The sequence below is a fragment of the Paroedura picta genome, chromosome 7, assembly GCF_049243985.1.
Source record: "Paroedura picta isolate Pp20150507F chromosome 7, Ppicta_v3.0, whole genome shotgun sequence".
Classification (NCBI taxonomy): Eukaryota; Metazoa; Chordata; class Lepidosauria; order Squamata; family Gekkonidae; genus Paroedura; species Paroedura picta.
Window position 1 is genome coordinate 71,386,852 of NC_135375.1, and position 25,413 is coordinate 71,412,264.

At 43.1% G+C, this 25,413-nt stretch overlaps 2 protein-coding genes across 5 annotated transcripts in view; one reads left to right on the forward strand and one right to left on the reverse strand.

Annotated features, from left to right (window-relative positions):
- The first annotated feature begins 38 nt into the window (after positions 1-38).
- On the forward strand, positions 39-25,201 carry LOC143841095 (uncharacterized). Of its 3 annotated transcripts, none has more exons than XM_077344836.1 (3): positions 39-145; positions 17,412-17,792; positions 19,882-23,335. In XM_077344836.1, exons 1-3 carry the CDS (start codon positions 133-135, stop codon positions 19,905-19,907), a joined length of 420 nt encoding a protein of 139 aa, XP_077200951.1. In that variant the 5' UTR covers positions 39-132; the 3' UTR covers positions 19,908-23,335. The 3 variants fall into 3 exon arrangements, 1 of the variants encoding a protein (XP_077200951.1); XR_013232558.1 differs by lacking the exon at positions 39-145 and adding an exon at positions 24,931-25,201 and having other exon boundaries at positions 14,665-17,792; positions 19,882-20,084; XR_013232557.1 differs by lacking the exon at positions 39-145 and having other exon boundaries at positions 14,665-17,792; positions 19,960-23,335.
- MAMDC2 (MAM domain containing 2) overlaps positions 4,478-25,413 on the reverse strand; it is a 53,712-nt gene continuing 32,776 nt past the window's right edge. The window contains exons 8-14 of one of the 2 annotated variants that reach the window (XM_077344828.1): positions 25,196-25,342; positions 23,327-23,592; positions 16,468-16,561; positions 14,518-14,670; positions 9,204-9,463; positions 6,050-6,134; positions 4,478-5,948 (exon numbers count right to left, since the gene is read on the reverse strand). In XM_077344828.1, the coding sequence (XP_077200943.1) occupies positions 5,887-5,948; positions 6,050-6,134; positions 9,204-9,463; positions 14,518-14,670; positions 16,468-16,561; positions 23,327-23,592; positions 25,196-25,342 (1,067 nt within the window). In that variant the 3' untranslated portion in view covers positions 4,478-5,886. Of the gene's footprint in view, positions 5,949-6,049; positions 6,135-9,203; positions 9,464-14,517; positions 14,671-16,467; positions 16,562-23,326; positions 23,593-25,195; positions 25,343-25,413 lie in introns of those variants that run through there. The other variant, XM_077344829.1, reaches the window with a different exon arrangement.

The following is a 25,413-nucleotide window of genomic DNA, read 5'->3' on the forward strand; positions in this document are numbered from 1 at the left end:
CGAGCTCGACTGTGCGTTCGTGAGCAGGCAACGCGCGCCTGCTTCCTATTGGCTGCTGCAGCGTGATGCAACATTTTGTGTGTATCTCATTGGCTATCGCACTACTTCAGGGGCGGTCAGCGGTTTCGTTGCATGGATGAGGAAGGTAAACGGCTGGGCAGAATAATTAAATGATAGTCGAATTCTATTGGTTAAAAGGGTCGAAGAGGCGAGATACCTCAGTTTTCAATTGGATAGGAGATTGAAATAGGCGGGCTCTTGTATCTACGACAGATTTTGTGACGTTAGGAGTGGCCAATAGGTGTTGAGGGACTGTATTCTAAATCGATGCATTTCTTAATAAGGATTTGGTCGTGGGAAAGAGGTTTAAACGCGCGTTAGTCTTCTGCTTCGAGCTGAGAAAATATTAGTCAAGGAAATGATTGAGAGTGATGTAAACTTTATAGGCGTTTCCCCTTCTTATAAGGTCGGGAACTACAGCTTCCTGCGTGCAATACGCAGTAAATATATGGGGACCATAGTATTCTGGGACATGTAGTCGTTTTGCTAGTAAACCGTGCAAGCGTGGCCAACATGGAGAATGTTCGTCTTTCCCGTATCAGTGGGGAAGGTGGGTTATAGTTTTTGGCAGAAGGTTGTGTACATGTGTGTTCGATCAATTCATTATTTTAATTGCGTCTCTCAGCTTTCCCAGTGTTTTCTTTACTCTCCCAGTTGAAATTGAAAACTGGTTTATTGGGATATCACCTACCTTGGGGAACAGTCACCCTCTTTCCTTTTTCAGTAAACAAGCGAAGAAAACTTTGGGAGGTATGCAATTTCTTACAATGCCATAATTTTTACAAACCTAGATGACAATATGGAGGGCTTATTGTTCAGTGGTAGAGCATCTGCTTGGAACTCAAATGGTCTCAGGTTCAGTCCCCAGTTGAAAGCATCAGGTAGCAAGTGATATGCAAGACCTCTGCAGGTAACCCTGGACTGCTGCAGCCAGTCTGAGTAGACAGACTTTGATGGACCAATGGTCTGATTCAGTATAAGTGGCTACCTTTCCTTGATACAAAAAGGGGGCAATGGGCTGGCAAAAATGGGACAGAGGCTAAATATTCTGTATTCATGAAATAAGATAAGCCCTACAAGGAGCGGTCCTCTTTCCTATCCTATTCAACATCTTCCTGGTATGGAAGTTTAGGCTGGGTTGTCATCAATACGCGATGCCCAGCTCTTCCTCTTGATGGATGGCTGCCCTGACTCTTCCCCCAGAAGCATTAGCCAACTGCCTGGAAACAATGATGAGATGGCTCAAGCAGAATCGTCTGAAGCTCAATCCTTCAAAGATGGAGGTCCTGTGACTGGGTAGGAAGGGCCCATGTGAGGAAGTGTGTCTGCTCACTTTGGATGGTGTGCAGCTCTCTATGGCTCACTCTGCCAGAAACCTGGATGCTGCCCTCACAGTGGAAGCCCAAGGTCACAAAGGTAGCGCAGCAGGCATTTTACCATCTCCGCCAAGCCAAACTACTAGTGCCCTACCTGGCCCCAGAACACCTAGCCACATTGATCCATGCAGCAGTCACCTCTAGACTGGATTTCTGTAACTCGCTCTACGCAGGCCTGCCCTTAACTTTGACCCGGAAACTACAACTGGTCTAAACTGCAGCAACACAACGGAGGGCCTATATCCAGCCCATTCTCCACCAAATACAATGGTTACCTGTTGAATTCCGGATCAGGCTAAAGTCCATATGCAGTCAGGGCTCAGTGTACCTGAGGGACCGCCTCCCTGCCTATGCCCCCTAGAGAGTACCACACTCCGCCACAACCAACCATCTCTGGACCTATAGAAGCCCGCCTGGCCTCAACCAGGGTCAGAGCCTTCTCGATCCTGGCCCCCACCTAGTGGAATGAGCTCCTTGAGGAGATCAGGGCCCTGACGGAGCTAAACCAGTTCCACAGGGCCTGCAAAAGGGAGCTCTTCCGCCAGGCATTTGGTTGAGACCAGGCAAAACCAACGACATCTGCAGGGCCCCTGCTCCCTCCCTCCCAGAAATCCATCAACGTGTGCTGAAGAAGACTTGGTTCTTATATGCCGCTTTTCTCTACCCAAAGGAGGCTCAAAGCGGCTTACAGCCACCTTACCTTTCCTCTCCCCACAACAGACATCCTGTGAATGGGTGAGACTGAGAGAACTCTGCTATCACTACTTGGTCAGAACAGCTTTATCAGTGCTGTGGCGAGCCTAAGGTCACCCAGCTGGCTGCATGTGGGGGAGTGCAGGATCTAACCTGCTTGCCAGATTAGAAGTCTGCACTCCTAACCACTACACCAAACTGGCTCCTGGACCTATTTTTAGGCCCATTCCGCACAAGGACCAATGTTGCCAATTGGTTCCTGATAGCAGAAACACTATTTTTAATAGTACAATCTCTTATGCATACCTGCCTTTGTAGTGGAATCCAGTAGAGTTTCAAACGTTTCCCACAAGTTTCCGGTCTTGCCAAAAATCGCTAGAGAGGAAGCAATTTTTTCTGTGCTTTGTCCCACCCCTGGCTGTCAATCAAAAGAACAGCCAATGGGCAGCCGTTATCATGCTCCTGAAAAGCCCCTTTCCCTTTAAGAAAAGTAAAAAAAAAAAAACACGTTGCAACAAATATGCGTTAATTCGTTGCAACGGAGAGCCCCATTTAGGCAGCTTCGTGTGAGTATTGCATTTTTATTAAACTTTATTAAAATCTCCACCAGATGTCAGTATAATATTCTAATATTACGGAATTACAGGCTAAACTTTTACTGGGGATTGTACTTTTTCATGTTATGAAAAGATTTATTGAAGAAGACAATGAATGCTACGAAAAGTTGAAAGCAGCAAGGAAAAAAGACGCAACATGAGATTGATTGATTCAGTAAAGGAAACCGCAGCTCTCAGTTTTCAAATCCTGAGCAATGCTCTTAATGAAAATGATATAGGTTATATTAGCATACAAGGAAAACAAAAATTAAGGATCTAGTAATTACATACCTTTTGGAAGTCATTAATTCATAGGATTGCCATACGTCAGAAACAACTTGATGAAATATAATATGGTTATTACAGAAGAGACTGAATTTTACCAGTATATTCTGTAATTGTTAATTTAAAAAAACTGCTTTAAAGACACAATTTTGGATTGCCACCCACTTGATGAGAGCTGGAGTTCTGCCAGAAGTATTAACTGATCTCCAGACTACATAAATCACTTTATTACTTATTTATCTACCTCTCCTGGAGCAAATGGCTACATAGAAAGCAGGACAACTCTGTAGAGGGTACTCTAAAGACTGGGTACTGCTAAATAAAGGGCCCTGTTTCTAGCTGTTGGTTGCTTCATTACTGATGATGGATTTGATATTGTACATCTTTTTTGGTGGACTGGATTGAAATAGTATCATCCCCCTCTGCTGCTTAAAGGGGGACCCTTAGTACTACTGGATAGTTTTTTTTACTCAGTTTTTTTTAAAAATATGTGTTAGTCTGAAGAAAGCTGAAGCACGACCTAATGTATAATTCAGTGACTGTGTCTTTGTTTTATGCTTACTATACATGGACATTTCTATGACTTTGTTTACCTCGGCTTAGTGCTGTCCTAAAAATACTTTGGGGCTTGAGAACTTGAATTAATATCCCTGAAACCCACATAAAATGTATCTACTGCAGTGGGGTTACCCAGAGCAAGGCTATCCGTGATAATCGTGTACTTTCATATGGCTGCACAGAAGTACAAAGTGTTGGATTTATCTTTGTTGTGGGAAGTATAAAATGTTTTAAATATCAGCTCCAGCACTTTGAGTTGCCCTTGAAAATTAACCAGAAGTCAGTAAACTTTTAGATCAGTGGTTCTCAACCTTCCTATGCCGTGACCCTTTAATACAGTTCCTTATGGTGTGGTGACCCCCAACCATAAAATTATACAAGTGTTCTTTCCCAGAAATTAAACAAAAACTGACCAATGGCGTGAAGATCCATTGTTCATGACTGTATATAAATCTTTTTTTCCAGGGCTTCTCAGTTCAGTTCTGCTTCTTGTCCCAGCAAGCGGTGCCACCACCTGGAGCGCCTGGCCAGGAGGCTGTGGTGTGCTGGAGGCACTGCTGGAGTGCCTGCAGGAGAAGTGGCTACAGTGGCAGTGCTCCCCCCCCCCGGCCAAGCTGCTTGCTCTGCCGCAATCCCTGTGAAAGGGTCATTCGACCCCCAAAGGGGTCCTGACCCCCAGGTTGAGATCCACTGTTTTAGATGTGTGAAGCATTCACTGCAATACATCTTGCATAAGCAAACAGCTAATACATTCTGAACTAGGTGTAGTTTCCATTCACTTTTCAAAAGTCAGGCCTACATGAAGCACACAGCAACATTTGAATTGCCATGGTGTGGATGATAACAGCAAAGATCTCTCATTCTCAAGAGACAAATACCCCAGGTGACTTTTAAGTGGAGCCAGCAAAGTTCTTTAAAGTTGTTTTTATTAGATAATTATAGAACAGCATATCACACATTATACTAGGGTATGCATACAAACACATATAAAATGCACACAACACCTATATGTCTATAAATGACTGACAATCAAGTGTATGATAGGAAATTAAATAATCTGTGTCTATGATAGAGACCACTGTGTGAAAGTAAATTTAACCACTGATATAAAACTGCATGCCAATTTGAGTTTTTTGTAATCTATTATTGTATTGTAATCATATTATTAGAATACTAGCCTCAAAGCCTGTTCCTAAGGACTGGCCTTGAAAGGGTCCCCCTCCCCTGGCCCCTGGCCAGGCAGCTTAAGGTGGCTTTGGGCCGCAGTTCACAGCCGGATCAAGTTGGGCGGGCGGGGGTGGGCCAGCTTGTTAGCAGGCCTGGGACAGAGCTCCTTAGCAGGCCCGGGAAGCCCTCATTAGCAGGCCCCCACCACGACCCTTTGCCCAGGGCCCTCTCCCCTTACCAGGCACTGAAGTGCGTCTGAGAGCAAAGGGGCTAGAGTCCATGGATGGAGAGCGGGGCAACTTGGACAGCCAGACAGGTTCCACCCCCCAGGATTTTTCAAAATATATAGAGGAACCATGAATAAGGATTAGAACACTTCCAATGGTTCATCTGTTGTCACAGAGATGACAAATGGATTCATAATGGTTGATAACTCATTGGCAAGAAATTACCTTATTGGGTACTTATTTTGTTAAGAGATTATTTAATACCAAAGAGGTCAGGTCTGTTTTCACAAACAACAAATGAAATAATATCCAGCCTACAAGCAATCAGTAGAGTTGCCAATAGCGTGAAATAAAATGTCCTAGCCCCTTAATGGAGGTTTGATGGGCTGTTCTTTACCTCGATGCCATAAAAAGCTTCAACTGTTTTGTTTTACATAGTAAGTCTCTACTAAAGGAGCAAAATATCCTTTCCCCCACTGGCTGCTGGCAGCCCCTCGTTATTACTAGTGTTCAATAATATTTTCTTATATCAAAATCCTTATAATTCTTATAACATCTATTTGCCAAAAACAAGACATTCACTGAATGCAGATTTAGTTAACACAATGACAGATTGTGTCCATTTTGTTTTGTTATTTGTCCAGAAATATTAATTCCCCCAAGCATCTATTTCTATTATTACACAGTCACACAAAATTAAGAGTCTTGTATCGTAGCCAACGTCACATGCAAAATAAAATAAAAACAAAATGAAAGAAGCCCTGAGTCAGTAACTTTACAGGAAAGTCCAATATTGAGTCCCTGCCAAATTCCCCCCATGCCTTTGAGCCCTAAACAAAATAGTTCATTATTTATTTGTTTAATAATTGAGGAAGAAAAGTTGTGCAGTTTCTACTGGATTTAGGCATGCCACTTCCGTAGAGCTCAATATTCAATTTCATTAAAATCAGCAGAGTATCCAGAGGATTGAATTGTTTCTCCCACTTCTGGGGGGGGGGGAGGAAATAATAGGCAAAGCAGTTTATTATTTTGTACTGTAAATTACTAAATGCCATACATAAGAAAACTATAAACAAATAAAAAGTACCTTTACAGTGTCCTGACTGAAACTTGATATCATCAATAGCAATGTCACTTTTTATTGACACACCTCGAACTGCTTCAAATATAATCTGTGAAAAAAATCCAAAATGTGAAATTAAAAAATACAATTGGGATTTGGGGGGGGGGGGAATCAAAGCAGCACGTATTCCAAACAAAAACTTGATAACTCATTTATCAACTGTTGGAAGAATCCAATAACTATTTTATCTGGAGAAAAATCTCATTGTTGAAATTTCAGGTTGTAATACAATTATGTTTCTATTATGGCTTTCTTGGGTAGAGACTGTGGAACCTAAACAGTCACTGCAGTGACAACATCTCCAGGTTGTTTAAGATGATGCTCCATATGCATCTTTCCCCCACCTATGCCTATGCTCTGTGGTTTACCTAAGGAATAAATAAACAGTGCTCTATGCAATCCTAAGCAGTTGTACCATTCTAAGCCTGCTAGAATCATAGATTCATAGAATCATAGAGTTGGAAGGGATCTCCTGGGTCATCTAGTCCAAGCCTCTGCATTATGCAGGACACTTGCAGCCCTATCGCTTATCCACTGTAACCTGCCACCCCCTTGAATCAGCTTCTCTATCAGATGGCTATCCAAACTCTTTAAAAATTTCCAAAAATTGAGAACCTACCATCTCCCAAGAAACACTGTTCCACTGAGAAACCACTAGTTTTAAAGGGTTTAAAATGGAGTAACCATGCTTAGGATTTCACTGTAAAAACGTTTAAACTGCACCATAAGTGTATAGTGACTTCCTGAGTAGTTTGTGTACCACAAAACTTTTTAATGCATTATTGCTGCTTTTGTTGTTGTTGTTAGATGTGAAGTCGTGTCCGACTCATCGCGACCCCATGGACAATGATCCTCCAAGGCCTTCCTGTCCTCTACCATTCCCTGGAGTCAATTTAAGCTTGCACCGACTGCTTCAGTGACTCTATCCAGCCACCTCATTCTCTGTCGTCCCCTTCTTCTTTTGCCCTCAATCGCACCCAGCATTAGGCTGTTCCTTCTCATGAGGTGGCCAAAGTATTTCAGTTTCATCTTTAGGATCTGGCCTTCTAAAGAGCAGTCAGGCCTGATCTCCTCTAGGACTGACTGGTTTGTTTGCCTTGCAGGCCAAGGGATTCTCAAGAGTCTTCTCCAAATAAATAAGATCAACCATGAGCAGAGGGACAGAAAGCTACTTCTGCTCTAGAAATAATTACTTCACCTCACTTAATTTTGGGCTTGTGTTTGTGACTACTGAAGATTTGGCTACCATCATTGATAGAAGATTTTGAGATTTGGGATGCCATATGAGTGCAGAATATGGAACTTAGTGGGGCCTCTCCCTTCCAGAGCTGGACCTGTTTCTGGAGTGAAAGGAAAGACTTGCAAGTCCAACTTGTGACACAACAGTGTGCACGCTTTCAGATTCTACAGAATTCTTTATTAGACTAGACATTTAAAGATAAATGCTTCTTTATGTTAAAAGTATCCTTAAAATTGAACTCCTGTGTTGAAAAGGATGGAGCTAGCATCTTTCACTGTGCTACACACCAACCACAACCCCCCACCAGGTATTAGCCTTGCCTATTTTCCTAAAACATGGTGCTATGCTGGGAAATAGTGGTCAGAAGAGCCGTAGGCATGTCAGAGAGCCATAGGTGGCTCCTGAGCCCACTGAGCAAATATCGCTGGTGTAGAGAAAGAAATACAAAGCAACATGTTCCCCTTAGTGTCCAGTTTGATCTGAGAAATCCATCAATCCATACCTCATTGGATTGCTGGATGGGGTTGGCCCTGCTCCCAGCAACAACAACAAAGGTAGCTCATACAAAGGGCAAGGCCAGCTGTTACTTATAGTTGCACTATAAATGTGGCAGTGGAAGGATGCTACACTGTTGATGTAGCTGTAAATTGTGCTTTCTCAGTAGATCATTGTTGCCTGAAAAACCTACTCTGGTACATTTATGTGATCCATGACAATGGAGGCTGATTCTAAGTTCAGTCAGACTACCACTATCTTGAATCAGTAGGGTTATTTCCCCCAGCATTGCTCTAACCTCAGTGTCTTTTAGTCACTTGTGGGGTAAAGTAGAAATATGTGCTTTCAGAGTGGGGATTAGTTTGTTTTACAGTGCTTCCTAGGAGCTCTCTTCTTCATGTAGATTCAGGCATGTAACAGCTTGACTGCCAAAATTTCATTGTGGCAGGATATATTAAAAAATATGCACCCAAAGCAGATTTGCATCCTTCCAGTTTTAAGAGTTCATTACTATTACCTGATGTCTCTTAAGCTATTGTTACCTAAATCTTCACAAAGAAAATAGATTGCAAGGTACGGAATGTAAGCACATAATAAAATGTAAGCACACCTGCCTAATAGCACATAACACACCTCTGGATATAAATAATAGAATTTAGACTAGTAAAAGCCTCTGAGGGTGATTCTGCATCAGCGGCACCACTCCAGGCCACTACTGGTGCATTATGGTGGAGTTGCATGCTCTGCCGCTTTCTATGTCTCCAGGGGGGACATGGTTTCACCATGTGTGGGGGTAGTGGGGTGGTTGCAGTAAGGTAGGATTGTATGAGAACGCAATCCCATCTTCCTGCAAAAAAAAAAAAAGCCGCATTTGTGACAGTATAGAGTAGACTGGGGCATCCCCCCCCCCCCCAGCCTCCACACGAGCCTCCACCAGGCTAGGCCCCGCTGGCCCCTGGTACACTTAAGGAAATGTGGAAAATATCTGTGTTCCCTTATAGCAGGGCAACAGCGGCCTAACATGCACAGGGTCCAGGAGAGGCCCACCTTGACACCATAGAATCATAGAATCATAGAGTTGGAAGGGGCCATACAGGCCATCTAGTCCAACCCCCTGCTCAACGCAGGATTAGCCCTAAGCATCCTAAAGCAACATCATGTGGAAGCAGGGATTAGCCCCACTTCCATATGACTGTCCTCCCAGCCTTTTTCACCATGCAGAATCAGCCTGACTCTACCAAAGGACAACTTTTTATTCAATTTGCTTCAGCCTCAAATTCAACCCTTCAGCTGTATAAATGCACTGGAATTTAAAGTGCGATAACTTTTAAAATTCAGCAGCAATTTCTTGTAATAGGAGTCAGCAGTGCGATGCTGACTTACCTGATGATATGTATCACATGCGTATTCCATGAGGCCTCTTAGCCAAGTGATGCTTTGTTCACCTCGCCTTCTCCAGAGGAGGGTCTCATCCTTTTCACCATGTTTCTTCACATAAACATTTAATATCCCTGTTCCAGCTCCATACATGTGATAAAAAAATATAAGGCACTGCAGCCTAGAGTTGCCTCGTAGAAGCCTTGATATAAGCCGTGCTTTCTGTCCATAGACCATGTTAGATGCCTCAATGTACATGTAGTGCCCTTTTAAAAAGAAAATGTTCACCCTTGACAAAGGTTGCAATTAGAAGCATATGCATTCTATTTTTCAAGTCAGTGAATTACATTGCTCACAATTCAATTAGAAGATTCAGTGATTATTTTTGTTATTATTAATGCTGACATACTACTGTTAAAATCATTTCTTATAATGACTATGATAAAGCTTCTATATAATTTGGAAAGAAATCTCTTAATCCATTAGCTTATTATACAAATTATTCACTTTCCACTGCACTTTCTGATCAGAAGTATTTATGGTCTCACACCAAGATGCCCAAATTATGCTTTCCCCCCAAGTATAAATTATGAAAAAAGAATAATTTATGCAAACATGCTTAGTTGTTCAACCAGGATTCCTTGTTATAAACTGTAGTTTTCAAATATAAGAGGTCAGAAACTTGGTTTTTATAATATTACAGACTTGCTTTTTATAATATTAATATTATTGGATATCCTAATTCTATAGTTAGTTTGTTTAGTTTGTTTAGTTTATTTAAATGGTCTTAGACCAGAACAGTGAAAACACATGTAAATATAAGTAGAATAAAAGCAAGAGGTCAAAAGGAACAAATTCTAAAAATTTACAAAATCACCTTACAATAAGACAACGGATTTTACAGGCAGCAGCACGTTGCTACAACAGCTTATAAATCCAAGTAATGATATCCTAATTCAGTTACAGCTGGCAGACTATTTTGTCTGCTAGACATCAAATTCTGAGTACAATTAACATAAAATAGTTGTACCAAGGAAATGACCTTCTGATCGTAATTTGTAAATTAAACTTTTATAATCACTTGTTTGCGAAAAATGTAATGCCTTTGTCTATGGTGACCAGATTTTAACATTGGTAAAGCGAGACACCATTGACCAGGGGGGTTCTTTATTAAAAATTTGGTCTATATGGAGCAACAAAAGGTTTCATAGAACGCACAGAACACAAAAATAGTATTGTAATATATATTTTTTAATTTCAACATAAGTACATTTTGCCAGGTGCCCCCAAATGTCCCTCCAAAAGTGGGACAATCTGGGCACCTTACCTTTGTCCGTCCCTTTCCCTAGACACTGGTCTTCTGTGAAAAAAATTATTTTTCTCTCTCTTCGTTGATTTCTTACTATGAATGGTTCTACTGTGATATTTCCCCCACAACCTCAAACTTCTAGTAATTGAATAAAATCATGTCGTTAAGTTTGCTGTGATATTAATTATTCTAATCTTAAGGAAATTCCTATCTTTCAAACAATTAAGAACTGCTCCAAAGGTGGTGGTTGTGGAATTTTTCCTTTTAAAGTTTAATAATAAAAGACAAGATGAACTACATGATATGAGAATTTGATTCTCTGACTTACATCTGAAATATGTACTAGAAAATAAGCCCGCTGCACGCAAAATGCAGCGGGGGCTAGTGGGGCATACCATGAGGGCAACGGGGCTCTGCGGCCTGGCTTGGCAAGTCCGGGGTAGTCCTGTGGGCCTGGCACCTCGCAGCCTACCTGGTGTTTTGGGGGCGAGCGACAGGCGAGCTCAAGGGCAGGAGGAAGTGGACGGGCTGTGGCGACTCACGCTGGCTTCCCAAGCTTCGGCCACCTGTGGCTGGCTGGGCGTTCGGGCGATGTCCCGTGGGCGGCGGTGCGGGCAGCGCTTGGGCGGCAGGCAGGAGCGGCTGCGTGTGGCGCCGCTAGAGCTAGGCGGCTGGCGCCCCGTGGTGGAGTGCGGTGCTGCCGCCGGGAGCCCCGAAGCTTCCTCAGGCAGCCACTGCTGGCCAGCTGGACGGCGGGCGACGTGTTGTGGGCGGCAGCGGGGCGTCCTGCGCATGCACGGCAGGCGGGAGCTGCTGCGGCCGGCGTTGCTGGAGCTGGGCGGCTGGCACTCCGTGGTGGGGCGCGTCGGTGCTGCCGGCAGTCCCGAAGCTTCCTCCGGCGGCCGCTGCTGGCTGGCTGGGCCGGGGGTTGACGTATTGGCGGCGGCGGCGACCTGCGCTCTCGCAAGGCTGGGAGGTAATGATGGCGCTCGGACGGCTGTTTCACGCCTCCCGATTCGTCCGTCCGGTGGCAAGGGACCAATTGCGAGCCATGCTGTGTGCGGCTCGCAATTGTTCCCTTGCCGCCGAACTGACGAGAAACACCTGCCGATTGGGCCCTCTGATTGTCAGTCCGGGGGAAGGGGCCTACCAGCAGCCTTCCTCATCCCCAACAGTGCCCGCCGACGGAGCCCTTACTCTTTTATTTTATCCGCTCCGTGAGGAGCGGTTAAAGATATTGCCAGAAATTGGTCCTAGGTTTAGAGCTACTACTTAGAATACATTATTATAAAACTATGTGAAGTTGACTTAATGATGTATCCTGGGTCATGTTCAGACTCTGATTTAGGTAGTTTAGGAATTTCCTCTCTTACCAGCTTTTTATTACAGTATTAATAATAAAGCCTTTATCTGAATGTAGTTACGATACTTGTAATCAGAACATTGTACGTTTTATGTTTAGAATAAAGCAGCCAAAAAGCCAAACATATTGTCAAGGAGAGGGTGCCCCTACCTTCAGTTGCTTTGCACATAAAAGAAGAAAAGTGCCCTATTTATTTATTTATTTATTAGCAAGGAAAGTCCATTGTAACCAGGAATGCAATCGGCGCTAGGACACAGGGGACACTGACAGGCGCAGATCTCTCTCTCTCACACACACACACACAGCAGGAACCATAGCAGGTAATCAAGGCTGGTTATTAGTTTGACAGGGCTCTCTGTGTCTCTGTGTGTCTCTGTCTCACACGCTGGCTCCTGCAGCATCTGAGAGCAAAGTGGCTAGCGTCCAGGGCCGGAGTTGTAAGTGCAGGGCCAATCAGGGTGATGCCATTTTTGGCCCTATTCCAGTTCGGACACTCTCCACTCCCAGGGTTGTTTCACAAATATTAAGAGGAACAATGGATAAGGATTTATTTATTGTATTTATATACTCTGGATGGGAGAGGTTGATGCTGTGTCACTTCTTCAAAAAAAGGACCAGAACACAACCACACCTGTACTTTAGGAGGTCAAGAGTGATCCTTAATTGCTCAGCAAGTGACTAGTTACTTGCAAGTTATGTTCTGCTTATCCCATGTTACACCACATATGCTTTCTCACTTAATGTCAATGGTGTTTCCCCATATATCATAGACTTTTCAGATGACGGGAGTTTTGACCCTCCAAAGTAGCGATCCCCAACCTGTGGGCTGCGGACCACATGTGGTCCTTTGACTAATTGGAGGTGGGCCCCGAAGGACACCTTCTCCCCCCCCCCCGGCGCTTTACTTCATCCCCCCAAGCCCTTTACAACACACTTCATTGTTGTGGCGTGTCTGTATCTTATTTTGAAGGGATGTTTAAACATTACCATAGTGATCAGAGAGCGCTAGGGCAGTGGTTGAGAGTAGAGGAGTAAACTACCCCCCCTCCGGGCCTCAGTAAAAGGCGTTGAGTGGTCCCCGGTGAGTGGTCCCCGGCGTTGAGTGGTCCCCGGTGATAAAAAGGTTGGGGACCACTGCTCCGAAGCATATACCCAGAAAATCTCGTTGGTGTCTAAGGTTGTACTGGACTTGAATCTGGCTGTTTTACTGAAGAAATAACATAGCTATCCTCTGTATCCTGACACTTATTTTTTCAGCCACTGCCCTGGCTGTTACTGTTATACTATAGATTCCTTCTTAAGAGTCTATGAGGGTTTTTTTTTATCAGTGTTAGTGCAATAGGTATTTGGTTGAGGCCAGAGCGATCAAGGTCTTGGGCCCCACCTCATTACAACTGGAACAGCAAGCTGACTCCCCACTTATTCCCCCAAGGCACAGCTTGGGGGATTTTGTTGCCGCTGATGACGATGTTTTAAGGGATGGGGGTTTTATGCTTTTATCATAAGGATCTTGTAACCCACCACAAGCCAGCCAGTCCAGGAGTGGCAGGTAATAAAACAAATAATAAATGAATAAATAATGAGTTGCTTACACCATCAAAGAAAGGACTGCCCAGAAGAATTCCTTAATAGTTTCTCACTAGATTATGAGATATAGTTTCATTCATCCAGTCTTTAATAGCTATGGCTCAAGCTTCAGTGGTTGTAGTTTGTTTCAGGCTGTTATGTTTTATCTTCTTAGAGCTAGAAGGGTGTCAGTACATGAACCTAACTGGGAATTTTTCACAGTTAAGTGACAGGAGCTGCCTTGATTATAGAGACTACTGCAAAACATATATACTCTGATCTTTAGCTGTATTTTCTGATGAAATGGACTCAGGGGAATAGTAGAGGACGGGAAGGCCTGGAGGAGCATTGTCCATGGGGTAGCAATGGCTCAGACACGACTTCGCAACTAACCACAGCAACAACCTGATATTCAGTTTCAACTCTCTCTGCCTAACCATGTCTTATGCTACAAATATATTCATTGTTTAAAAAGACATTCACTCTCAGACCACTGAAGCAGTTTCCTAAGTCTGTGCCACTTGAGCAATGATAACAAAAAGTATTTACTTTTTTCAATGCCTAACATTTGTGGATTATTGTGTTTTAACTGAATATGTGAAGATTTGGCCTAACAATCTCCATTGCTAACAGGAACTTTCTTATTTGGTGTTAAGAACATTATCTTCCTCTAGTAGCACATTTTCCTGTAATAATAAAGTTTTCCAACCTTTCCAGATTTGGTTTATTAGAGCGAATTAAGAAAGAAATGTGACCATGATCAAATTCCATAAACATATCTTCAAGACATAACGCAATTCATCATCATAATGTGAAATTGGATACAGTATTTGTGGTTTAATAGTAAAAATGCAGGTTTTTCTTGCTTTAATTATGCAAAACTCTTTTATAGTATGAGTAATTATGATTTTTAAACACTGGTGAGTGGCTTATAAGAGGGAAGAATATCAGAAAGAAAGCAACAAACTCCAGTCATTTGTATTAACATCCTGCTTCAGAGCTATTCTCTTCTCCAGATTGAGTCTCCATACTTTAGTCATAGCTGTCTTGTCTGAAAATTTACAGTATAAATTGTAACTCACCTACCCCAGTAGTGTGGTCTCCTTTTGGTCCAGTGTAAGATGTAGGCGTCTGACCTCTTCGCCTGTGCCAACTGCCCCGGTTTTTCTTTTGTTGAGTAAATGCACACTCATTTCTTTCAAAAGTACATTCTCTGGGAAAAGCAGGTAATAAGTCTACAACAAAGAATTTGCAGAGTTAAAGTAGTACTTATATCTGAAACTATATAGTTACAAAAGAACATAATGTGTAAATATAAGCCAGGGATGTACATTTTAAGGAGCCAGGAATTTGAATGTGTCTATTTGATGTCTTTTCTGGTCACTTCCATTTAACAGTGATGTCATTTCCAATGAATCTGGGCCCACAAGGTGACACTCTTAAGGCTTCCTTAAAATAATAGTAAAATTGAGTCCAATGGCAACTTTAAGACCAATAAAGATTTATTCAAGGCTTTCTTAAAGGTGCTATTGGACTCAATTTTTGTTGTGCTACTTCAGACCAGCATGGCTACCCACTTGAATCTATCAAAATAATAGTGTAAAGCTTAAATTCACAAACGATATCTGATACTCATTCTCATATAAATTTACAAGTATTACTCAAATAAACATGTCACATTTGTCTTGGTATGATTAGACATGAAAATCATAACACATGGACCATTAATGGTGCATTGACAGGCATTTTTCCCACTTAAAATTTGCTCTAATGCTAAAGAAGAAACTTAAGAAAATTCAGTATCCTAGCTGCATCTTCAGTAATATAGAGAGCAGTTGAAAGCTAACACATTTCCCTTCTCTAATCTAAACATGAAGAGGGAATATCTACATGGCTCCAGTTCATGGTAAGTGTGGCATCTGGGAATATGATGTACTTAATGAAAGCATTCCATCCCCCTGCCAAGATGTCATATTTAGAAAAGCTCCACAGTGCATTCAAATCCTCTAAGGAAGGCTGCCAACTGCCCAGAGAAAAATATCCTGTCTCTGTAATATAAGTTTAATGTTATGATGATATCATTTGCCAGGTGATGCTGTTTGTTTGACTGCCTGCTGAGACTCAAACAATGCCCAAGACATTAAATAAAAATATAATATTTATTTTATTTATTCATTCAATTTATATAGTGCCCCTCACTGTAGGAAAATAGAAATATTGCAAAAAAATTATCAAGTGATACCAAAAATAAATGCAGAAAAAGGCATTATTAAAGTAGAATATAATAAGGTAAAAGCATGATGGACAACATTCCTGTTCTTTATAGAAGTATTTCCATTTGCATACATTAGCTTCTATTTAAAGGAACAGGACTTTTTCATGCAAATTGTGCCTAGGAGTATAGAAGGCAGCATGACCAAGGTAAGTACCAGCAAAGATTGTAAAAATGTAAATAGGCAGCCATTTTACTTGAGTTTGCAAGGAGTAGTAATGTTAACTGATGCTAATTAAGTCTTTAGTTTATAAGTCACTCTCAGAATATTTTTAGTTAAAAAGTGACTTAGAGGGGATGAATAGTCTTGGTATTCCTTACGAACCAAGAAAAAAAGGCCTGGCTCCTTAATAGAGCCTTAAGAGGGATGCTATTTATAGGTGGTGATGATTATCTCCATGCCTTATTTATTTATTTATTATATTTATATACCGCCCTCCCCGGAGGCTCAGGGCGGTTTACATTGAATTTATGAACCATACATAAAACTTCAATTGCAGAAAAAGCTTCAATTGCAGATTTCTACACTTTAAACCTCTATTAAAGGAAAGCAAAATTTCTGTATCTATTTCCACAGACCACTTGATAAGGAAAAAGCAGGTCATATCCATGATTACTTGATTCAAAATAAATATCTTAAGAAATGACAATATATTACATTCTGAAAGAAAAAATGTAACTTGTAGAGAAATTTTACATAGCAAAAAATGGTTGTTATTTTTACAAATGTATGCGTGCCATTATTAAACATTTGTCTTACCAGTATTGTGACAGCTTCCGACATCTACCGATACATCATCCAGTGCAACCAGTCCACAGTCCCAAAAGCTTTTACACCAGCTCACAAATACCACCTGACATTTAAAATAAACATATGCCCATTATCTTAGTGTTTAAAGACTTAGTTTGAAAACCGCTAACCACTTCTTTCCCTATACAGTGTATTTTTTTTTACTTTTTTGAATAAGCATGGAATAATTATTCTTTAATACTCTCTTGAAATAATAAAAGGATTAAATAGGAAAGTGCTTTAGTGTCGGTTGTCCTTTTGTCATTCTGTGCTTTTATGTAATTTGGTGCATCATTATACTGTTACAATTAAATTAAATGTGAACCATCCATCCTTCTTGATTGCGGCTGTGCAAGTTCTCATTTAAGTTTTGTATCTGAACAAAGAACTGCAGTACTTTCTGAAGCTGAAGCCCAGAAGGTAATGCTGATTCCTCTCAACTTGAAGGGTGATGTTTTCTTCATGTTTATTCCTTAAGGCGAGGAGTGAAAGCTTTCTCACATAACTTTCTTTGTACCAACAAGGCAGCAACATTGCAGAGAACTACTGATGTTTTTTCCCCCTACAGTTATCTTTGTAAACCCCTTTCTCACTAATTACTTTCTACACTTACTTGCTTTTCTTTTTCAGTTTTGTCCAACAAAGAGACTGGAACATTTGGTGCAGGTATGACAGTTTAAGCAGGGTAAAACTATTGTTACCTACCTTCACTTTATTTAATTTATACATACCGCCCTCCCAGCAAGCCAGCTCAGGGCAGTGTACATCATTTTCATTTACATATATAAATAGTTAAAAGAGTTACATTAAAATTTAAAGTTTAAAATTAAATTAAAATGAATTGAATGACAATTTGGATTGCGTGTAAGCATCAACAGTCCTGTTTTGTCCTGCTTGTTCTCCTGGAGAACTAGAACCCCTCCAAGTGTCCATCCTGGCCCAAGCAGGCAATGCGGCTCCCCATTCCCTGCTTCACTGGCAAGGGTGCTCCCTGCCCGGCGGCCTGACGCGGCTGCCGGGGACTCCCGTCCGTTCTTCCGACGGACCTCTCAAAATGGCCGCCGCCGACGACAGCCAGCCGCTGCCGAAAATGGCCGCTGCAGCCGCCGACAGCCAGCCGCCGCCTGCCAGCCAGCCGCTGCCGAAAATGGCCACCGCCGCAGCCTGCCAGCCAGCCGCCGCCGCCGCCAGCGAGCCAGCCGCCGCCAGAAATCGCCAACCGCCTAAAATGGCCGCCGCCGCCGCCAGCCGAGCCGCTACCGCCGTGACTGCCCCGCTGCCGTCCGTCAATACAGGTAGGCCGCTTCCCCGCAGCCCCGGCCCCACTGAACCCTTATGCCGTCCGGAGGGGGGAGGAGGATAAAGACTTCTGCGGCCCCACAGCTGCGGAAGCCTTTGGGAGTCGGGGGCAGGAGGCCGCGCCCATCTAGCGCCCATTTTATTTCAGATTAAAATGGGCTTTAGATCTAGTTCTGTTATAAGTTAGGAATATATGAGGATTTACAACTTTCTTTATGGTCCTTTGTATTGGCTATGATAATTCACTTTATGTATTTACCTTAACTTTATGATTTATTAACTGTAACTGCTCCGCGGTAAAAATAAAGGTGTAAGCCCTGTGTGGGAGGAGTTCGTCCGTGATGAGGAAGCCCACCGATTAGGCTCTTGCCCCCATTGGGCCCTCCACTTGCAGCCCGCCTCCCCGACTGCCCACCCTCCACAGGAGCCTGCCTTTAGCTGGCGGCTGCCATTTTGAGCCTCACCACTGCCGAGGAATGTCACCGACCAGTGTGCCCTCCCATGTGGCGCGCGGCCCACTGGCCCCGCCGCACCACGACTTCGCCTCGAGCCCCACAAGCCACTGGCCCGCCCGGACGCCTCCCCAACCGGCCACCGCCCACCACCGGCTGCCTTCGCCTGCCTGCCGCGCTTCCATGCCGCAAACGCGCCTCGCTGCCCACCCTCCTCTCCCATCCACCGCTGAGAGTTCCCCGCATACAACCCCACGAAAACGCCGACGTCCTGGGGTTACAAAGCCTTCCCCACTCACCCGCCTCCCGAGCTGCTCCGGATCAGACGCCGTGCTGCCTTCGCCACCCGCCTGCCCGCATCCCGATCTGCCCACCCCCCACCACAGCCTGGCTGCGCCTCCAGCCCACCATTGTGCGGCTGCCAGACGCCAAGCCACGCCATCGCCCGGCCGCTGTCCCATCCAATGCAGCCCGGCCCCACAGCATCCACTGCTGCCCCGATTCCCGTCCCATCCGATGAGGCAGGTTCCCTGCCGGCAGATCGAATCCGCCGCTGCCGCTTCCCGCAATGCCCTCGACCCCCCCTTACTAACCCTCCCCATCCCCGCTCACCTTCCCATTCTTCCCCCCCCCATTCACACCCCTCCCCATCTGCACACGCCTCCACCACCGCGCCCGCCAGCCGTTCTCCCCCCTCCAAACACCTCCCCATACATGCTCGCCGCCACGTTCTCACCCCTTGCAAAGCCCTCCCCACCTGGACGTACCTCCGACCCCGCTTTCCACGACCCCTTTTCCCCCCCAACACTCCCAAGCCCTCCCCATCCCCGCTCACCTCCACCTTCTAACCCCCACAACACCCCCCTATGCTGACCTCCGCCGCCACTTGCACGCCCCACGTTGTCCACCCCCATGCCGCTTCCTGCCTCCCAACAGACCCTTCCTCATCCATTCCTTCCTTCCTCCTTTCTCCCTCTCAACTTTACTTCTATTCCCTTTCCCTTCATCTCTTTCTCTTTTCCTCCCTTTCTTTCTCTCTCTTTCTCGTTCTCTTCTTCCCTTCCTAGCGCCTGCTGCATTTGGGGAGCAGCAGGCTTAATTTCTAGTACATTGATAAAGGAATAGGATTTTCCGATGAGGACAAGTTTTGAAAAATTCATAAAATATAAGTCATGTGCTAATATTTTTATTTGTTTTATTGGACATCATAGAAATATATGCACATGAATATTTTTATTCTTTTGTCATTAGTTATGCCACTGAGGAAAAATATTTTGAAGATGTGGTAATATCTGGTTCATGAGTCGTGTCTATTTTCTATAATTGATTCCGATTTTTAAAAAAATTCATTTTGTGAACCTACTTATAGCCTTTCTGTCAGCTGCTTCAGCTCTTTGGCTTTCCCTACAGGTCATTCCTGTTTGCAGCCTCCAGGTGGGAGAGACCTGGAGAGGATGGATGCTGGGGGAGGGACAGGACTCTATGGCATGATATCTCACTAAGATCCCTGTCTTCCCCAGGCTCCATCTCCAAATCTTTAAGAGTTTTCCTATCTGAATCTTAGACTTATTCCAATCTGGCTTCTGACATATCTGGCTTCATGAAGTGAAAACGGTTTTGATTGTTCTTACAGATGACCTCCGGAGAAAGCTGGATTGATGTGGGTTGGCGCTGTTCATGTTAGACTTCACAACAGTCTTTGACGTTATAGATCACTAGCTTGCCACCTTGCCAATGTGAGGACTGGAAGTCAGCCTTGCAATGGCTAGTCTCCTTACTTCAAAGTTGGAGAAGAACAGTCACACCCCTGTCCTCTCAGATGTAAAGTGCCACAAGGTACGATTCTCTCCCCAATGTTATTCAACTCTTTATGTGCCTTCTTGCTCAGCTGGACTGAGATGTGGGCTTTGGTGCCATCAATATGCAGATAGCACCCAGCTCTATCTGTTAATTAGCAGCTGGCAGATATATCCCCAGTGACTGGCCAGGTGTCTGAAGGCCTTGATGGCATAGTTTAAATAGAGTCAGTTGAAGCTAAACTTGGCTTTAAAAGTGTGCCTTCCCTGACTGGGTGAAATGCAGTTATTCATGCTCTCTCAGGAATTTGGGCATGATCTTTGATGCCTTCCTTACAGTGGAGGCACAGATAATGAATGTAGCTCATTACCTGGCCCCAGAAGACTTAGTCACAGTGATCCATGCAATAGTCACTTCTTAACTACATTACCCAGAATTTACAGTTGGTGCAAAATACAGCTGCTTGGGTCCTTACGATTACCCCTTGGAGGGCCATTATTCAATGTGTTCCCCAACAGCTGCATTGGTTACTAATAGAGTTCCAGATCAAGTTCATGGTGCTGGTACTAACCTTCACAGCCATACACAGTCTGTTCCCTGCATATCTGAGGGACTGCCTCTCCCAGTATGTTCCCCGAAGAACATTGCATTCAGCAAATACTAACGTTGGTGGTCCTTGGCTCCTGCCTGGTAGAATGAGCTGCCGGTGGAGATTCAAGCCCTAACAGAGTTGTCAAGATTCTGCAGGGCCCGTAAAATGGTGTTCTTCCATCAGGCCTATAGTTGAGGCCGGGGTGATTTAGAAGAAAGGCCTCTCTCCTTTTCCCCCCTAATTCAACCCCTCCCCCACATTTAAGGCTCTCCCCACCCACTCACTACCATCAATATGACTGAAATATTGATAAGGCACCTGAACCAAATGGCAATACAGCAGGAGGAAAATTCTCAGTAATGAATTTTAAATAATTTTTTACTCTACTTTATATTTTATTGAATGCCGAATGTTGTGAACTACCTCAAGTCCACTAGTGGGGGAGGGTGAAGCCATTAAATTTAATCATCATCATCTGACAGCAATACCCCCATCCCCCACAGTGGCCAGCAGGCACCAGGCAACCCTATGCTATAGCAATATGTCAGTAAACCAGTGTTCTAAAAATGTTGTTTGGGTACAGGACAAGTCATCATTCCTGAGGAAGGAAAATGTTATCAATATGAGCATGACTTGCAAAAATTCACAAACCTTGCCTGTATGGCATAAAAGTAAGCTTTGACTATGGTCTTTCAAAAAAGAGCATGCCAAACGATGTTTGGGAAATTGGAACAAATTCGGAAAATACAGAAAATGGACAAGTAGGGGCTGTCATATGGATGCTCCCAAAAATGCTCCCACTCTGGTTTGTATGTCCAGTCATAGCAAAACCTGTTTTTAAGCCAGACTAGTAGTGATATAGATGAAAATCTGGGATATACCAAGGTCTTTTATCACTTAAATCAAATTTGGACTCCTGTTAACCTGTTCTTGCTAAAGGAAATACAATTGACTAAACAGCATAAAATTTATCAGAACAACATGCAGTGTAAAATATTCTGAAGTTTTAATAATGCAATCTTAATGCCCTCATCTCATACTTGTTCTATAAGAAATGTACATGAAGACAGCTCTGAATTTTGTTCAGTTGGTTACACTATTATTTTTTACACTGTGTATTATTTTTTCTTTATGTCAAAGGGGATACTAATAGAATCATACAGTTGATGTTGCCTTTGTTTTCAATTCAGTTGTTAAATGCAGATTATAGTTTTAACTGCTAGATGTAGTTAGATTAATTTGTGGTTTCTAACCACAAATCGATCTGTATTTACTTAGCTGAATCATCCATCCAGTATCCTGAGATGGTGCTTTCCAAGTATCACATTAATGCCTGTGACCCATTTGCAAGTTTCCTGTACACAAAACCCTTGCCAAAAAAATTCTTCAGAGGGCTAATTCAACCAAATCTTATAAAAATCCTACACATCCTCAGAAATAGAGCGTTCTTTCATAGGCCTGCTTTGCATCTTTCCCAATATGGAAAGTGCATCTACAGCATGTACAACCAAAATACAAAATATAGGTTTACTTTATTATTTATGATATAAATAATTTATTAGCTATGATGATATTGTACTATGAGAAGAAACACAGAAGAAAAAATGTTCCTGAAGTGTTTTATCAGTTGCTTCAAACAGTAAAAAAATTAACAAAGAGAGAGAAAAAGATTCCAAATTAGACTTCTGTAACTCGCTCTTTACTGGCCTATCCTTGTCCCTGATCCAGAAATTGCAACTGGTACAGAATGCAGCCGCACGGTTCCTCACTAGGTCAACTTGGTGGGCTCATGTCCAGCTGATGCTGAGGCAGCTGCATTGGTTTCCGGTTCGCTTCCAGATCAAGGTCAAGGTTTTGGTTTTAACCTTCAAGGCAATACGCAGCCCGGGTACTACCCTATCTACGGGACCACTTGTCTCATTATGCACCCCACAGGGCTCTGCTCTGTGGGTATGAATTTGCTGGTTGTTCCAGGCCCCCAGGAAGTGTGCCTGGCCTCGACCAGGGCCAGGGCCTTTTTGTTCCTAGCTCCCACCTGGTGGAATGAGCTCCCAGAAGAGCTGAGGGCCTTAACAGAACTCTCTGGGTTCTGCAGGGCCTGTAAGATGGAGCTCTTCCACCAGGCATTTGGTTGAGGCCAGGTTGGAGACTGGGATATAAGATCGGGTCGTCCCCCTTCCTTTTTGTAATCTGTACCCCCCTAGGCTAACATCACCTAGGGACATGTATTCGGACATTACAACTGTGAACAGAAGAGTTAGGGTGCTGAGGGGCTGAGTAAGGTATAAATTGTTGCCACCATCAATTGTGTTAATTGTATGAGGATATTGGGTTTTTAACGTTTTTATGCTTTTTATGTAAACCACCATGGGCCGGCCAGGCTGAGAGTGGCTGTCTATAAGGTTAATTAATTAACAGTGATATAGCCACGATGCTTGAACCTAAGAAAATGTGGGCCAGGTCAATATCTAGATGGGACTTTCATGAAAGATGACTCAATTCCATGATGGATAAAGCTGGAATATGCAGGTTATAATAAACAGCTTACTTTTTGATCATGCTGTCATCTGTAATAACATTATTACTGGAAATTTTTTTTAAGTAGTATCTTATTTTATTGTTGGACCATAATCACTCACTTTGGTCAAACTGGAAAAAAATTACTCCCAGAGGAAATATTGGTAGTTACCTTGCAGGGCATGGGTTTTTTGAAGGTGATTTCAACTTGAGTCCAGACTCCTTTGGGAGTTTCCAAGACAGACCAGATTTTTTCTTGAACCACATGGTTCTCTTCAAAAATATAAACAGCCAGACTGTCTCTCATTTTGAAAAAGCCATATAAGGCATAATAAAACCGCAGACAATACTGCAAATTTCCTGGCAGGGTAGGGCTGTATAAACGGCCAATATACCCAGGCTGTGATGTAAACTTTGTATTGGCCAGCAAGTAGTAACCTGAAAAACAATGTCATTCAAAATATTTTAACAATGTATTACTATATGCTCACTTTAGGAAACGTTCAACCATTTCATAGATCTTGGTGATACAGGAACTTTTCACTGGCAAATGTGAAAATTATAACATAGATTATGTAACATGATATGTTTGCTAAGCTGTTAAAATGAAAGTCTCCTAAATAAGGTTTCTAACATTCATACATTTTAAATTACACATAGTCGTTCCAATTGACATCTCACATTAACATATTTCAGTTTTACAGCAAAAATCTCATTTTCCAGCTAGAACTCTATTGCGGACTCAGTTTCAAGACTCCCTCAATACAGAAGTGATGGTAGGACACACAGTCCATTCACCCCTGCCAGAGCTTCAGTGGCCTGCCCATAAAAAGCCTGTCTAGAACACTCTGTAGGATGATTAACTATACACAATATTTTGTGCACAGCATTACAAATGATAAATATGGGGAAACTACATTGTATAGATCAGGCTTTCTCAACTGAATGGATGGGGGTTAATTAATTTTTGATATATTCTTTAAATTTCTCAAACATTTATAGGGTGATATGATCATATATGGTCATGTCAAACTGCCGCCCCCCTCCCAACTAGCCAATGATGGGCGTGGAGGGAGTGGGAAGGGAAGGGGCCAAAGGTGGGCATATACACAGCTATGCTACCCAACCATATTCTGCAAAATCATACCACTTCTGGGGTTTCTCGAAGCCTGAAGAATGTTTCAGGGTTTTCTGATATAGATCTATAGGAATGTATTTGATGTCATATAGCCATGTAATTGACTGTATTAATTGCTAACTTAATTTGAACTGTCTAGATCTGAAGTAACAGAACTGAGGTTGAATCCAGCTGCACCTTTAAGACCAACAAAGTTTTATTCAAGGTATAAACTTCTGTGTCCAAGCACACTTCTAGGATAAGCTTAGATAAGCCTAAAAATACTAGAATCAATCTTGGCAGTTGTTTGTCAGGCTCTGCATTGGGGGAGAGCAGCAGGCTGAGGTGGGAAGTATTTAAATGGACTTAAGTTCATTTAAATGCCTCTCCCCCTCAGTACAGAGCCCAATGAAGAGCTGAGGATCAGCTGTTTGGTGAGATTTTTCTCGCCAGCAGACTCATCTGAGGTTGCAGAGCAGCTGCTCTCCACAGCTTCAGAGGGGTCTGCTGGGGAGACGGTTAAAAGACCCTGCCAAACATATAAGCTCTTTGGCAGAGTCTTTCTCCCCCCCCCCCCCAAAAAAAAAAAAAAACGCCTCTGATGTTGCAGAGATCCTAAGGATTACTTGTTTGATGATGTCTTTTTCTTTGCCTCAAAGGGGTCTGGTAGAAGGAGGCACACATTGTCAAGAGATTTTTCTGTACTGGGAAGACTTCTTCTACCCAAGGAAAGTACCTCTACTCTACAAGCTCTTGAGATACATCTCATCTCAGTGATAATATGTGCTACACAAACAGCATAAAAAAGACGTTAGAGGTAGTAAACCTGGGGAAGATAGCATTTACCAAGGGGTATCCCTTTGTCCTTTAGAGAAAATGGGTATGTACGTCCAACTTATTTTTCCTGTCTGAGGATTTTCTTACCCATTCCAGTAGTATGGTCTCCTGGCCGGTATGCATTAGGTTTTACCTTTACCCTGCTCCAACCCGGGCCATCCTTGTTATCCTGATAAAAATTGCATAAATCCTCTTCAAAAGTACAGCTTGCTTCTATGGGAGCAAAGGAAATTTCTGAAAGGCACCAAAAAGTAAATAACCATAATGAATTTGTATGGCTTGCAAGGCACACCTGTATTTATCAA

What these genes read in the sequence shown, in the direction of transcription:
- LOC143841095 (XM_077344836.1), top strand. An exon ending in GCTGCCGTCCGTCAATACAG is followed by an intron (nt 17,793 to 19,881) that starts GTAGGCCGCTTC and finishes TTGTTCTTACAG; the next exon opens with ATGACCTCCGGAGAAAGCTG.